The following is a 14,659-nucleotide window of genomic DNA, read 5'->3' on the forward strand; positions in this document are numbered from 1 at the left end:
TGGGGCAAAATGGAGACCATCTGACCTTTGCATTTCCAGCAGAGACATCTTGCATGTGTGTTGCAGAACTGGAGGCAGAGGGAGGGGGAGGGGGTGCATTCCTGCCACCCGCCTCTCCCCCAAGAAGATTTCCCAGCAGCCAGAAACCATGACTGGACAGGGGAAGACGGATCCCATGCATTCTGAAGGCATCCCTGATCTCCACCTTCCACGCAGACCTGCCCTTGCAGCGCTTGTATTTCTCTCCTAAATCAGAGCTCCAGAACCCAGCAGCAGCGGTGAGACTGGGCCGCCCTCTGGTGGGCAGTGCGGGCGAGGCAGCGCGCCCTCTGGTGGGCAGCGTCCCTCCAGCGCCCTCTGCTGGGTGCCTCCCTTGGAGCCGGCTGCAGGACTGGGAGCAGAACCGCGGGGCACCTGCTGGCCGCAGAGCCTCCATCGCATCCGCTCCGGGCTCGGCATGGGCTGTGAGGTGCGTGCCTTGTGCTAGGCGCTTGGCAGAGGCTGCATTGCACCGGGCGAGGCCAGAGCGGGGCGAGCCGCGGGGGGAAGCATGGAAGCGATTTGGCTCTACCAGTTCCGCCTGATCGTGATCGGAGACTCCACTGTGGGCAAATCCTGCCTGATCCGCCGCTTCACCGAGGGGCGCTTCGCCCAGGTCTCGGACCCCACGGTGGGCGTGGATTTCTTCTCGCGGCTGGTGGAGATCGAGCCGGGGAAGAGGATCAAGCTGCAGATCTGGGACACGGCCGGGCAGGAGCGATTCAGGTGAGAGGAGCGGGAGGGAAGGAGGGAGGGCCGGTGGGATCTGGTCGGCAGCCCGCCCGCCGGGAACCAGCCTGCAGATCTGCCGAGGGAAGCCCCGCCAGCCAGCGCCGCCTCCTTGCTCTGCCCTGGCCGGGCGGCGGAGCCTGGCCGCGGGGTGCACGGGCGGCCCGGGGGAGAGCAGCCGGCCCGCGCCAGGCGAGACCGCAAAGCTGGAGCCCACCCGCGGGCCTGGCTCAGGGCCCTTCGCCGCACCCTGGCCGCGGCCTCCGTGGGGCTGAGCTGGAGGGGATGGAAGCAGCTAGCCTGGGAGCCACCAGCGCCTGTGGGCAAGGCAGCGCCCACAAATGCAGGGGCCGCATCCCAGGCCTCCCTCTTTCCCTGTGACCCTAGGCGGGCCTGGGCAACCCTCTGACACTGGAGCAGGGAAGGCCGCAAGCCCCGCCCGGGCTAGAGCAAATCTAACTGGCCTGGCTGCCCCAGGGCTCGCCCCTAACGCAACCCTCGGACACCTGGACACTCGGAGAAAATGCTGGTCCCTGGTTGTTGGGCCGGAGACCAGAGCTGGCTTTTTAGGTGGAGGGAATCTGTAGATTTTCCCCTTTGGCCGGGGGCTTGCCCAGCCCAGAGGGAATGAAATTAGCTAGCAGCTGTTCACCTTTTTCTACGAGGCCTTTGCCTTTTGCACAAAGAACTGGGTGGGTTTCCATTCAGTGAGCCTGCTCTGGTTTTTGACGCAACAGAACAATACGTTCAAACCTCAGGGGTGGAATGAATGAAATAGAAAGAGTTAGTACAATTCCGATTAGAAAAGCCAGCATTGTTCATATGTGAGGGGTGAGAAATCAGGCCCTTGGAAGCCAGGAAATGCAGTTAATGCCTCTGCCTTGAAATATGGTCCCTTGGTGTCATTATGAATTATTTGTCCATTGATACTATTTTATGCAAACTGGAATTCTTAAACAGTATATCCAGCAGCAAGATGTAGCACCGAACATACCATCTTCAGACTTGATTTGTAAGTATCTGTGCAATATACTGAGCAAGCCAAAATTATAAATTGTAACACAGAGACTCAGATGTAGTTCCATTTAGAGCCAAATCCTGCTTGCTTTGTTCACGTCTGACTCCCACTGAAGTCAATGGCACAGAGAAGGTTTCGTCTTTAATTTTCTGCTGAGCCCAAAAAGATGTAGTGGGCAAAATACGCATTCTGAGCGTGTATTAACGTTTGCCCAAGTTATACAGAAGCATGCAGCCTCTCTCTGTACTGCGGAGGATGAATGGAAGATTTTGAAACATAACAAGGCTTGTTTGCCTCCACTGGCCCAAGTGAAAATAAATCAAAACAGATCTCTGCATGTTAGCTATGGGAACAGACATAAATGTTCACCAAGCACAGAAAGTCAAGGCAAATTCAGTGCAGATTGTTACCTTCTTCACATCAAAAACGCAGTTTAAGCAGGAAGGTGAAGGAAGAACATGGAACAGGCTGGTGTAAAGAAACAGCAGCCAAGCGTTTCTAACATGGTTGCCTAAAGTTAGGTTCCTATGGCCTTAGCTGAGGCATCTAAATATGCAACTGGATTGTCAAAAGTGCAGCAGCTCCAGTGAAGGCTCTAGACTATGGGATGGAGATCAACCAGGCCAGTTCAAGGATTTTAGGCTGACTGTGAGTAACAGTTTCCTTCCTACATTTAGGGAGAGTACTGTGGTAGCATGCCTTGCAGCCTCGAGCACTGAATACTGAATGGGGACTAGTAATTTAAGAGACTAATTGGTAGCAAATGTGACTTCATTAGCAAAGAAAAGAACTATATGGGGGGATATCCACGGGATTCACTGCAGAACCATATGGTAAATTGCAGCCATGTGATAACTGTATTTATCATACCTCTTTCAACTGCACTCTGCTCACTCATCCAACTTCCTGTGGGCCACTTCCAGCCTCCCAGACCTCTGAGCAGCTTCAAAAAGCTGCCGTTTTTTGTTAACCTGACTCAAACATTTCAGTGGCTGAATCCCTCCCTCCATTTGCTTACATGACACTGGTTGTGGCCCGGGATAGACAATGTTCAGTCCTTAGCAAGTGACATGTTTAAGGTCTGATACCTTGCATCCATTCAGGGCTAGAAACACCAGATTTATACCATTGGGAGAGGGCAGTTCCCAGCCTTCAGTTGATACAGACTCTGTCCTTACAGCTTGGAATGTAAAGGTGACCTGTTAAGGAATTTTTTAAAAATGAGCTTATGCCACTGCCCCCCCCCACCCCCCACGCTGCATAAAGAAGGCTTGAAAGATTTTCCCCCTACAATAATTTTTCCTTGCTTTAAAACCTTAGAAATAGTGGGAATACTGAGGCTGCTTACCCTTTGTTTTATGCACAACTCGAATGCTAAATGGGGGCAAATTACACCACTCAGCTACTTGTCCCCTAGCCCATTTACAGCTACTGCTGTTCTAGCCCATTTACAGCTACTGCTGATTCACCCATTTGGCCCACCGATTCTTGAATCTTGATTAGCTTCTCTGCCTGTTCTGCTCTACACCTGAGCAGGAGACTCCCAGCTGGAGGCCATCGCTGATTGAAGCTTTCCCGTCTCCTGTAAGTGGCTGGAAGGCTACCTGATGGAATTAGACAGCTGGGCTGCAGATGGCCGCACAAATCTTCACATAACACAGGTTGCAAAGTCTTTTGTTCTTGTTAATGGTACACAATCGCTTAGCCTTCAACAATACCTTCAAGGCAAAAAGACATGAAATCACAGAATTACAGACATTTGGGCTAGCAAACCAGCTAGGTCCACGCTGGGTAAGACTTCTCCACAGCATATTGTGCATCTCAAAAGTTGGCCCCATACGGCTTTCCAAGCAGCCAGCCTGAGTCAGTGCTTTCCCACAGACCATGTTGTTTTGGGCCCTGATTTAGCAAAGCACTCAAGCATGTGCTTAACTTTGACTGAGCCACTGACTTCAGTGGAGTTGCTCCTGATTTACACCAGAATAACTGAGATCAGAATCAGGTCCAGGAAGAGCATTCCAGGATGCTGGAAGTATCCCTAACTCTAACCCTAATCCAGGTCCATGAGCAGCACAGCTACAAAACCAGAGGAAATAACCCAGCAGCCATAGCCATGAGATCAGAATGATCTTATTTTCACCTGTGTCTTTAATACTACCCTAAAAATTACTTTTCCCACGTATGCAAACAATGGAGTTGCTGTAGCGAAGACATGGAAGCTGGGGTTGGCAGGGGGTGTGTCCATGAAAGGGAATCTGAGCCAGAGACTTGAGAGGGCATTGATTATCTATAGCATAGGCAAGAAATCCTCCTTCTTCTCAGTTCTCTTCTCTCTCTGCCCCTGTGGCTCTTCTCCCATCACGCTACAGCAGTGCTGCTTGCTGTTGATAAAGCAAAACTTGGAAGCCCCAAATAGTCATTTGTGGGGTAGTTTCTCTGGATACACGAAGATTTTGCAGGACCCACTGACTCCTCACTATGATTCTGGTTGCTCTAGATTAAGAAATCAGTGCCTGTCCCACGATAAAAGAGCAGCAATACGTTCCGTCATGAAATAGGACGATCCCACAAAGGAAAGAGCGTTCAGGAGCATGACCTTCTCCAGGGAGAAGTGTATACTTGCTTCCTGATTGACAGCGGATCCCTTAATCTGCACAGAAAGCAGCAGTCAGCAATCATTCTACAGCTTCTTTGGCATTTACTCAAGTTTAGTTGTCATCAAAATGTAAATCTGCTCGGGCTAAATTTCACGGGCTGGTTTTGTAGTAGTTCCGTTTACAGCATGAATACTACACAGATTGGCTTGCTCTCACGTCACAGTTCTAGCTGCACGTGCAGTTGCCCTGACTCACAAAGCTCTTGTAAGGTGCCTCACGGTTCCCAGCATGTTGTTTTTTGCAGCAGTGAGAACAGAGAACCTGTGAATGGTCAGACCTCAGGCATGTAAGGACACAAGTCCATTGGCATTTGATATTTTCCACTAGATGCCTAATAGCAAAAGCACTGAAGCAAAAGCAGGTGCTCGACTGAATTGGGGCCTAAATCAGTAGAAGGTTCAAGTACCTATGCCGTAATTCAGTGGAGCTGGAAACAAAAGTAAGAGGCCTAATGCCAATCAAAGTGCCCTTCTTACACTTCGTTGTAAGCTTGGGCTTGTTCCATCAGGCAAATCAGCCCACATGAGTGTTAATGTAGGAGCCATTCTTTGTGGGACTGCCTGAGCCAAGTTCTTTTGAAGGCAATGGAGAGGCTCCTATTTGACAGGAAAGGGAGTTGGGTCAGACTCTTGTATGCCATATATTGTACAGAAAAGAAAAACAACACATTTTAGTAATGCCTGGGGATTGTAAAACATTTATAGGGGCCTTCATTTTTCATCCTCCACCTGAAAATCCAGGTGCTTCAGTTACCATGGGCCAGATCCACACAGGGGACTTAGGCTTAGCATTGCAATGCCTAACTTTAGGTGCCCTGCTGCCCACTGGAGTCCTCAGTCCCCAAGCTCCCTAGACAATGCAGATGGAGAGTCAGGAGCCTAAGAATGGGAGCCAGAAGCCAACACGCTGAGCAGGGAGCCACCTAAGCTACCCAATAGGAGGAGGCCTAAGCCCTGCCCCGACAAAGGTGGCTAGATGCCTCCCTCCACTCAGGATTCACAGCCAGGAACCCTCTCCTGCAGTAGGTGCTTAAAGCAGGTTAGTCCTTTCTCATGAACATGTGAGGGGAAGAAAGTGACCCCCTTTTACCCTACAGTCCACTAGTTAGAGCACTCAGCCAGGGTGTGGGAAACCCTGCTTCTGCCCCCACTCTGTCTGATCAAGAGCAGGGACCTGACCCCAGGTGAGTGCCCTAATCACCAGGCTAAAGTATTCTGGGGGGCGGTTGTCCCACTTCAGGGCAACTCCATCTCTATTTCCCCATCATGGTGCACCAAGGGCACCCACTGTAGGCTTCCAGCTCCTCAGCCATCACCTCTCTTGGGCAGAGACCACATCTCTGACTATGGCCCTCCTGACTGGGATTTTTCCAGGCTGCACAGTTCCCTATCTGCCCTGTGATATCACCAGACTGCTTAACCAGACCAACATCTGCACATTCCATTGTCTTCAAAGCCCATGAACGGCTGTAATGGTCAACAGTTACAAGTTACCCCATAGCTCTTTCTAAGCAAGCACATTTATTCTTAAGGTAAAAGCATTACAGAGAAAACATTAACAACAATACAGTTTATTAGCATGCTTGTAGGTTCTTTATTAACAATCACTACCCCAGTGCCAACAAGGGCTCTGGTAGGTGCCAGTCCTTCCAAACCCATCAAGGGGTTTTTCTTTGGTTACAAGTTCATAACCACCTTAGCTCAGAACCAGAACAACCATGAATAGTTCCAGCATTCCTGTGTCCAGCTTGGCCCTTTGATCTGGGAACATGTAATCAGCAGACAACAGTCCTCTCCTCAGGGCAGAGCTTCAAACGGCTGGGTTTTTGCATAACTGGACCTGGGGACTTTGCCTTCTCTTCCCCCTAGTGATTCCCCAGGAAATCCATGTCATACCTATTGTCTCAAAAGCCTATTCTTGTCTGCCACATTGTTCAATGTAGCCCCGAATAATATTCACCTTTGCATGTAATACAATGGACTCCAAAGACACAAACTTAATTCAATAAGGTTTGCTGAGGATATTGCAGGAAGGGGCCATACACATCAGACATCTCTTCTGTTGAAACTGTTCCGCGTTGTATAAAATACCTAGCTAGTCCTTGGAGCAGGGGACTGGAACCTGGGGCTAGGGGGAGAATGCACCAACCCCACGGCTATAGAGTCATTCATTCTCTGGCCCAATGACTATTTAAGTATTTTATACAAAGTGAAACAGCTGCAACACAAAAGATCGAGTGAGCCCACCCCAGAATACCCGACAGCCCTGTGGTTCGGGCACTCGCTCCCCCCTTAGGCAGACTGAGGATTTTTATTCGGGTCTTCCACCTCCCAGGTGAGTGTTCTAATCACTCCATCTCTGTCAGCAGTGGCAGAGCTTCGATGGATTTGCATATGCCTACGGGCAGAGACTTTAGCAGTGGAAACTTGGGTGCCCAGGAACTTGGGCTGCCTCAAGGGTTAGGCAACAACTGAGCAGGGGGTTGAGGGGCTACATTTTGAACTTAGGTGCCAAAAGTGGCAGTTAGGAGCGTAAAGTCTTCTGTGGCTCTAGCCCCGGGAGTTCAAGTCTTGCAGGGCAACAAAAATTATAACGAACAAATAGTGCTGGTACCAGTATACGGAAAAAATTAACATTTTTGACCAAAAAAAAAGTGGAATTTGTTCCCCATATTTTCAACCAGCATTATTATTAAACTGTATCATTGCTAACAATCAATAATATCCCTGTCCCCAAGTTGCTTCAAGTAGATGTGGCCCCAGAGAGCGGCTTGAATGTTCCTTAGCAATGTGTTGGCGCTTATAGCAGCCGTAAGAGGACAAAAGCGTGCCTGTGCGTGCAGATGATGCCTCTGATTTTTCACAATGTTTCTAGGCTCCAGCTTCCAAGTCTACTGCAGGCCATTGAAAACGCCCTCTTTGCCTTACAAAAAGCTAAAACCTGCTGAGTGCTTGGTTCCAAGACGACCCCTTTTAGGGAAGGTACATGGTGTATGGTACAGTGTCTCTTAACATGAAGTGACTTGATCGTGGAGTAGCTGGGGAAAAGACTTCTGAGATGGCAGACAAAGGCACAGCAGGAGCCAATGACTGAAAGCTGAAGCTAGACAAATTCAGAGGAGAAATAAGGCAGTAATTTTAACGGTGAGGGAGACTAATCATTGGAACAACCTATCAAAGGAAGTGGTGCATTCTCTGTCATTTGAAGTCTTTAAGTCAAGATGGGCTGTCTTTCTAAAAGAGATGCTATAGCTCAAACAGAAGTTGTGGGTTTGAAGCAGAAATTATCAGGTGAAATTCTTTGGCCTGTTATGCAGGAGGTCAGACTACATGATCATAATGACCCCTTTTTCACTATAAATCTTCAAACCCGACTACCTGCTAACAAATAGAGCTGGTCAAAAACGTTTGGGAAAAGGAAAATTTCAGCCACCACCAACAAAAGGACAAAACTTGCCCCCAGAATGTTCAACTTCTAAAATGATCTTTACTTTCTTGTTGGGCGGGGGGGTTCTTTTTCAGATCCATCACCAGAGCCTACTACAGAAACTCAGTAGGCGGGCTCCTCTTATTTGACATTACAAACCGCAGGTCCTTCCAGAACGTCCATGAGTGGCTCGAAGAGACAAAGGTGCACGTCCAGCCATACCAGATTGTCTTTGTTTTGGTAGGTCACAAATGCGACCTTGACACACAGCGGCAAGTCACTAGACACGAGGCTGAGAAACTAGCTGCTGCATACGGCATGAAGTACATTGAGACATCTGCTCGGGATGCCATTAACGTGGAGAAGGCCTTCACCGACCTGACTCGAGATATATATGAGCTTGTTAAAAGGGGGGAAATTTCGATCCAGGAAGGCTGGGAAGGGGTAAAGAGTGGGTTTGTACCGAACGTAGTGCACTCTTCAGAAGAGGTGGTGAAATCAGATAGGAGATGCTTGTGCTAATCACTTCTAGTGAGAAAAGCTATGATGAACTCTACTAATCAAACATACTCTACTAAGTGAACTCAGTGTGACGGAAAGGGATTGTAACTCTAGCATGGTGAATGGCCTCACACGTTGTTTTGGACACCAGAGGAACAGAACCAGGAAAGCAATGGTTCGTTCCAAATAACCTCTTTCAGAATTGGGGGGCTACAAACCTATGTGAGAATGAACAAAGGTGCATGTTTATGTTGTAGGAGACAGGAGGCATAAGAACAAGAGAGGATCTGAATGAGCTGGTACAGAACAGGGAATTTTACATGTACTGTTTTTGTGTGCCATGTGTTGAAGCCACAGTCTGAAAAGTCTATTAATACAATACACATGAGAGGAGAGAGAAAATCTTGGTTTGCATCAACAATTTATTTCCAGGAAGATTAGAATATAGCATGGTTGCCATTCATGAATGTTACTTCCAGGGTTAACTCAAAAGAAATATATTTTACAGATATGGCACGCACACTTTTGGGGCTTCATGTTCTTGTACCTCGTTAAAACATAGACTAAGACTATAGTATGGTACTTTAACAGGAAAATAAGGGTTATTTTATTGATAACTAAAACTTAACCATCACCATCCCCCTAAAGAGGGGTGTTTTCCTTGCCCTGCCTAGCTGAGACTAAGGGCTAAGTCCAGCATGAGAGCTCCAATTATAATTATCAGATGACTTTATAAATACTTATCTCTCTCCATGATTTTAGTAGAAGTACCTCGACTATATGGATTTCCAATATAATTAACAGATCATGAGTATAAAGCTTCCTAAGTGTATCCTCACATCCAGTATCTCACAGCTGGGTCAAGGTAACCAGTGATTAGCAGCCAGGTGGGGAATGCAGATATTTCTGTCTTACTGTCAGAAGTAGGGTGATGTTGGCAGCATTTCAGTGTAAACTTACATTGCTCCTTAGGAAAAAAGGAAAGAACAAAAGAAAACTAAAAAGATTTAAAGCAAGAGCATCATACATCCCTGAAGGTGGAGTTTTCTTTTAAAGAACAAGGGAAAGAGCTGGGTCCAGTACTGAAAGCAGGGGCTAGGGGCAGCAGTCTCTGCTCTTATTGTGTTGCTTTCTTTACTGGCATCTGGGGAAGAAGAGAAATAGGAAGTGGAAGGAGGGTTATAGAGCTAAAGTGTCTGAGAGGGTGAAAAGGGAAGAAGAGAAAAGCATAGGAGAAAAAGTCTTCTCTTTGTTTTATTTATATTCTACCCAAGATGGGGCCTACACTGGGCAGGTAGCTGACTTTAAAAGGCTATAATTAAGTGTCTGTTTTCTGGGAACACCATCTACCATTTCAGCTTTGCTTCGTGTAAGTACTGTATTAACTAAAGCTTTTGGAATGCAGAAGGGTAACAATGCGCCTGCATTGTGCCGAGGAGGATCAACATGTTAGCAAAACGTAAAGTGACATTTATTCAAGTTTGTGAGTTTTACAAGCCAAACTGTTAATTTGGTTATGAGGGATTAGGCAAACCACATAAGAGATCCAGCATTTGAATACAGGCCTCCAGGTAGACAAGAATAAAGTACTTCTAATTGCTCCTCTAAAGGTACCATGTTCCATAAGAGTATGATTTCTGACAAGTTGAATCTGTCTCTCTTCAGATCCGTTCTTGTAGTTTGTACCATTTGAGCCCAATAGTATAATAAAAATAACAAGACCACTGCTTAAGTATAAAAGCTGTAAACAAATTAAAATGAATAATATTTTACCTTTAAATTTTCTAGTAACATTTGCAATCCTTGAGCTCAGCAGGTGAGAGCCAACATGGTATGCCACTGTGAATTCATAGGCAGCGAACGTAGATCTAGAGGATATTGAAATGGGGGTTGGCTGCGGGAAATGATACAGCCTTTTACTTCTGAATACCAATGGTCAATCTTGATTAGGTCATAACTGTACTCAGTTTGCTGACCTAACTCTAAGACCCCCATTCAACTTCCACTGAAGTCCATGGAAGCCTTTCCAATGATTTCAAGAGAAGGTAGATCTGGCCCTCAGTCTGCAGCGTGCATTACAAAACCTCTTTCTTGAATGGTCCAGTTTGGCATGATTGGGAGTCTTGGCTCAGGAGAGACCTACAACAACATGGGTATTGCAGGCTATCCCCTCCTCAGCTTGCACTGATGTCAGCGAGAACTGAGGGGCATTGGTGGAGCATGGTGAGGCACATACAGCATTTACCCAGAGTGGTCAGGCTCTCACATGCACGAACAAGAGCAGACATATTTCAACGGGTCCAATGTATTTATGTACCTTTATTTACTGAATGGAAAATATGCCAAGCTACCATTTTAGCCTTTCAAGGCAGAGTCAGCTCTAAAGTGGTCTCAGATTTTCTAGTTTAAACAACAATCTGTCTTAAATATAGAGACTTTGGTTTAATCAAGTAATACTCTGTGAACATCGAAGGAAGTAAAACTTTTGGGGCCTATCATGTTTCCTGTATCAAAGTCTCATGAGCCAGCATAGCAGGATCTCACTAATGGGGAAAATGATTGAGCTTTTCACTGCATTTCCTTTTCTTTTTTTTTTTAAATGATAAAAAAAATCTACATTTCGGTAAGTGGGGTTGGGTTTTTAGTATTTAAATATAAAATTTAGAAAAGTCATAAAAAAGCTTGTCCAGGCTTTGAGTAAGCCTTGAATTTGTATTGTAAGTATAGTTCAAAAAAGGTACAGTCTGAGGACAAAAATCTGTGCTATCTGAAACTAACTACTTAAAAATAAAGAAACAAAAGGAAATGGTTAATATTGAATAAAAGAGCATTGTGTTCACCTGTTTTCTAATTCCTTGCATTTTCTAGGCAGCTTATAAAAACAATAGACAACGTAATACAGTCATGTGTACAAGTCTGGGCTGTTTTTTCTTTTTCTGAAATGAAAAACCTTATAGGCTTTGATAAACATTCTTTTCTAACAACTGGTTTTAGTGCTTTGACTACTGCAAGAGGCATTAGAGAAATCAGATGGTGGTATCATTCAAAAAAAACATCCAGGAGTTTTTACTCTAGGACAAAGGAAAACAAAAACTTTTTGTGGCACAGGTCACAGATTTAAAACAATCTGCATGTTGGACTGGAATTTCGCAGAACCTCCAGAATAAAGTATACTGTACACTTTTCCTTGCTTTCTGTTATGCACTGTAATGAAATGTGGAAAAAAAACCCTCGCTGTATTTAGCTGTATGTGAATGAAACATGCTTGTATTTAGCAAAATTGTTAATGTGATTATGTGAAATTCAAATCTTGTAAAGAAAAACTTGTGTTTTTTTCCTTCCCCCGCACTCCCATTCTTCATCAGTAAGCCATCTAGTAACTCCGTACTTCTACACGGCAACCAGGACTGAAAATCCAATACAAAATAATAAACAACATGCACTCTGTTTACAACAAATCTACCATGCATTTTCTCTTAACAATGTGTCTTTCGGTAGCCAATATTTAAGATGCGCTCATTGTCCTTGTGGAAAAAAAAGTCCATAGGGGTCTATCAAAAGTCAATACAGCTCTACAGGATTTATTAAAAAAAATCCATTGGGTTTTTATAATTCATTGGTTCACAGCCAGTGACAGTTACAGTAGTTATCCACAATATTAAAGCACCATATGCCAGGTCCTCAGCTGGTGTAACTTGTCCTAGCTCCCCTGACTTCAGTGAAGCTAGAACACATTCTACCAGCTGCTGATTTGTCCCCATATAAAGCAAAGAAAACTTGACTATAAATATAAGAATGAGACTAAATAGCCAGAATCTGCAGTGTTAGACCATCTGTAGGTATTTTCCTTCAAAGCACCATTATTTAATATCTAGGATTTGCAATCAAATCCTAAAGAACAGTTTAAAAACAAAAAACAGAGCAACGTTATCATTGTCTGTAGGCTGTATGCATAAGGATATATTCCACCGTTCAGAGACCAGTTAGCCTGGAATGGGGAGCAGTTCAGAAACCCCTTAGCAGGTCTATGTTTAGTGGAGAGACATTTTATAAGTTTACGTAAAGGTTTCAATCTCTTTTCAGGGTGGCCCCCACTGCTTGCACCATGAACAGAATGGCTCTGCTTGCTCCTTATGCTTAAAACAAATTCTCAGGATTGTGTGTTAGGTGCAACCGGTGGGGATACTGTTTGGGTTTTATTGCTGATCCCTCTCTACTCCAAAGCACTAGCTAATAATAGGTTTGCTGGCTTGTAAATGTTTAGCTTGACTTTTTACTGGGCATGGTGGAGAAGTGCAATCACTGCCTTGAAGCCATCCAAAAAGAGAGCAGCTTTACAAGAGGCAGAAATTCCCGATGTGAGACTCATACTAATCCACTGTGTGGGAGAGGATGCTGGGGCAGAACAGTGGAAAACTGCATGGGCCTGCAGTTGCCCCTCACTTCACCAGAAACATCATGTGATTCCTTCTCATCTTTTGGGCCGTTCCACTACCTATGGCTGCCAGCTTAAGCAAGAATCCACTAACCCCTTTCTTGTCTACTGCTGCATTCAGCATAGAGAAGGAGCAAACAGTCTGGCACAGAGAGATGAGCCAAGCCTGAGCATGCTGCAGCTGGCAGTGACTGGGGGCAATGGGGCTAGGAAAGCAGAACAAACAGCAGAAGCTTCCTAATCCCATTAGCGATAATTACCCCATTCCAATGGCCAACACACTCCCACTCTGCGTACTCACTTCCTCTCTTGCATCTCTTAGCTTCTTAAAGCTAGAGGTAGGCAACTAATTCCTAGCAAAAAGAAAAGGAGTCCTTGTGGCACAAGGACTCCTTTTCTTTTTGCGAATACAGACTAACACGGCTGTTACTCTGAAACCTCTAATTCCTAGCAGTTTATCCAATGAATTTTGCCCCATCTCTGCTAATTAGATCACCATGCCCCAACAGACATAGTCTGCAAATGCTGTGCACCAAATTCCTGCAGGTAATTCTTGGGAGATGGCTTGTAGGGGACCAGCCTGGCACAAGCGTTCACAAGTCACGCTAGGAGGGTAGTTCTGAATGGACATGTATATAAAATCCATCTGGGGAGAGAGTCAAGGAGGGTGGGTAAACCACAAGATTCCTTCCCCCGGCTCCCAGCCCCTGAAGAGGCAGTCACTTACTAGGAGGTTGGAGTCAGGAAGCAGAGTGAGGGCAGTGGCACCTAAGCTGTCTGCACCATTTGGCATCACGTGCTCTTCTCCAGGATCACATAGGTAGTGCAGACCACCACAAAATCCTTGCTACTGTGTCCCTGTCCCAGTGCCACCGCTGATACGGATCTCCCTGGTAAGTACAAGGGAGAAATGCTAAGCAGAATAGCCACCAGTACTCCCGGTTTGACTGCCAGCTTTTGAACCCAAGCCAAGAAACTGCTGCCCCTGGCCTAGACAGCAAGCTAATCAGCAACTTCCTGCCCCCAGGGCATGGGCTGCTTCTCTCCATCAGAGGCAGTTTGCTCCCAACTCTGGTCCTCTGCGGATTGTTCTAGAGCCACACTCCGGCTACTCAGCTTATCAGCAGCCTGAAGCTGGGAGCACTGGAGAAAGTTAATTAGCAGTCAGCAGAGAAGCCTGCATTCTGGGGACAAATATCAGCCAACATGATGGGCCAAGCATGACAGAGGAAGCTGGGGGGAAGAGGAACACCAAGGGAGAAACGAGAGCCAAAGGTTAACTGAAGAAAGGGAAGGAGTGGAGAGAATTAGGAGGGAGCTGGAAGAGAAATGAGAAACTGCTTCCTTTACAGTACAGAAGGAAGTCAGCTGAGGTGAAGCAAAAAACATCAGGTACAGAGAAAAGAAAAAAAGGACAAGAAACAGGTAAGATGCAACAACTGCAATAGCTATGGCATGCCCAGGTACAGATCATAAATATGGGTCTTGATCTCAGAAAGGTTAGGAACTAGTAGATAATTTAAATCAGACTCTCACTGGAAACCCTGGGTATATATATTTAACTTTTGTGCTCTTTTAGTAAGAAAGTAGGATCTCTTATCAGTGACCTAGAGAGTGTCACTTCTTTGTTAAGATTGCAGTCTACTTGCCTATCCTCATCTCCTTGTGGATGGTCCACTGATTTGTTGAAATGTGATAAACACTGAACTCTTCACTTGCTTCTCCTAATCTGTCTCCCCAGCTCTCAAACTTGAGATCATGGAATTAGCTTGGACTACTCCCAATCAGGAGACTGCCAAATTGTAGCTGGGGCCTCTAACATTAATACCTATCCCTTCTACATATTCAGTCCTC

General features: G+C 45.9%; 1 protein-coding gene across 1 annotated transcript; it reads left to right on the plus strand.

Annotated features, from left to right (window-relative positions):
* Positions 1-357: 357 nt before the first annotated feature.
* Positions 358-8,391, plus strand: RAB39B (RAB39B, member RAS oncogene family). Its single transcript, XM_077826608.1, has 2 exons — positions 358-765; positions 7,965-8,391. The coding sequence occupies exons 1-2, from the start codon at positions 551-553 to the stop codon at positions 8,389-8,391; spliced, it is 642 nt and encodes a 213-aa protein (XP_077682734.1). The 5' UTR covers positions 358-550.
* The last annotated feature ends 6,268 nt before the right edge of the window (positions 8,392-14,659 follow it).

The sequence above is a fragment of the Eretmochelys imbricata genome, chromosome 9, assembly GCF_965152235.1.
Source record: "Eretmochelys imbricata isolate rEreImb1 chromosome 9, rEreImb1.hap1, whole genome shotgun sequence".
NCBI classification, from domain to species: domain Eukaryota; kingdom Metazoa; phylum Chordata; order Testudines; family Cheloniidae; genus Eretmochelys; species Eretmochelys imbricata.

What these genes read in the sequence shown, in the direction of transcription:
- RAB39B (XM_077826608.1), top strand. Translation starts at nt 551, where the DNA reads ATGGAAGCGATTTGGCTCTACCAGTTCCGCCTGATCGTGATCGGAGAC. An exon ending in GCCGGGCAGGAGCGATTCAG is followed by an intron (nt 766 to 7,964) that starts GTGAGAGGAGCG and finishes GTTCTTTTTCAG; the next exon opens with ATCCATCACCAGAGCCTACT.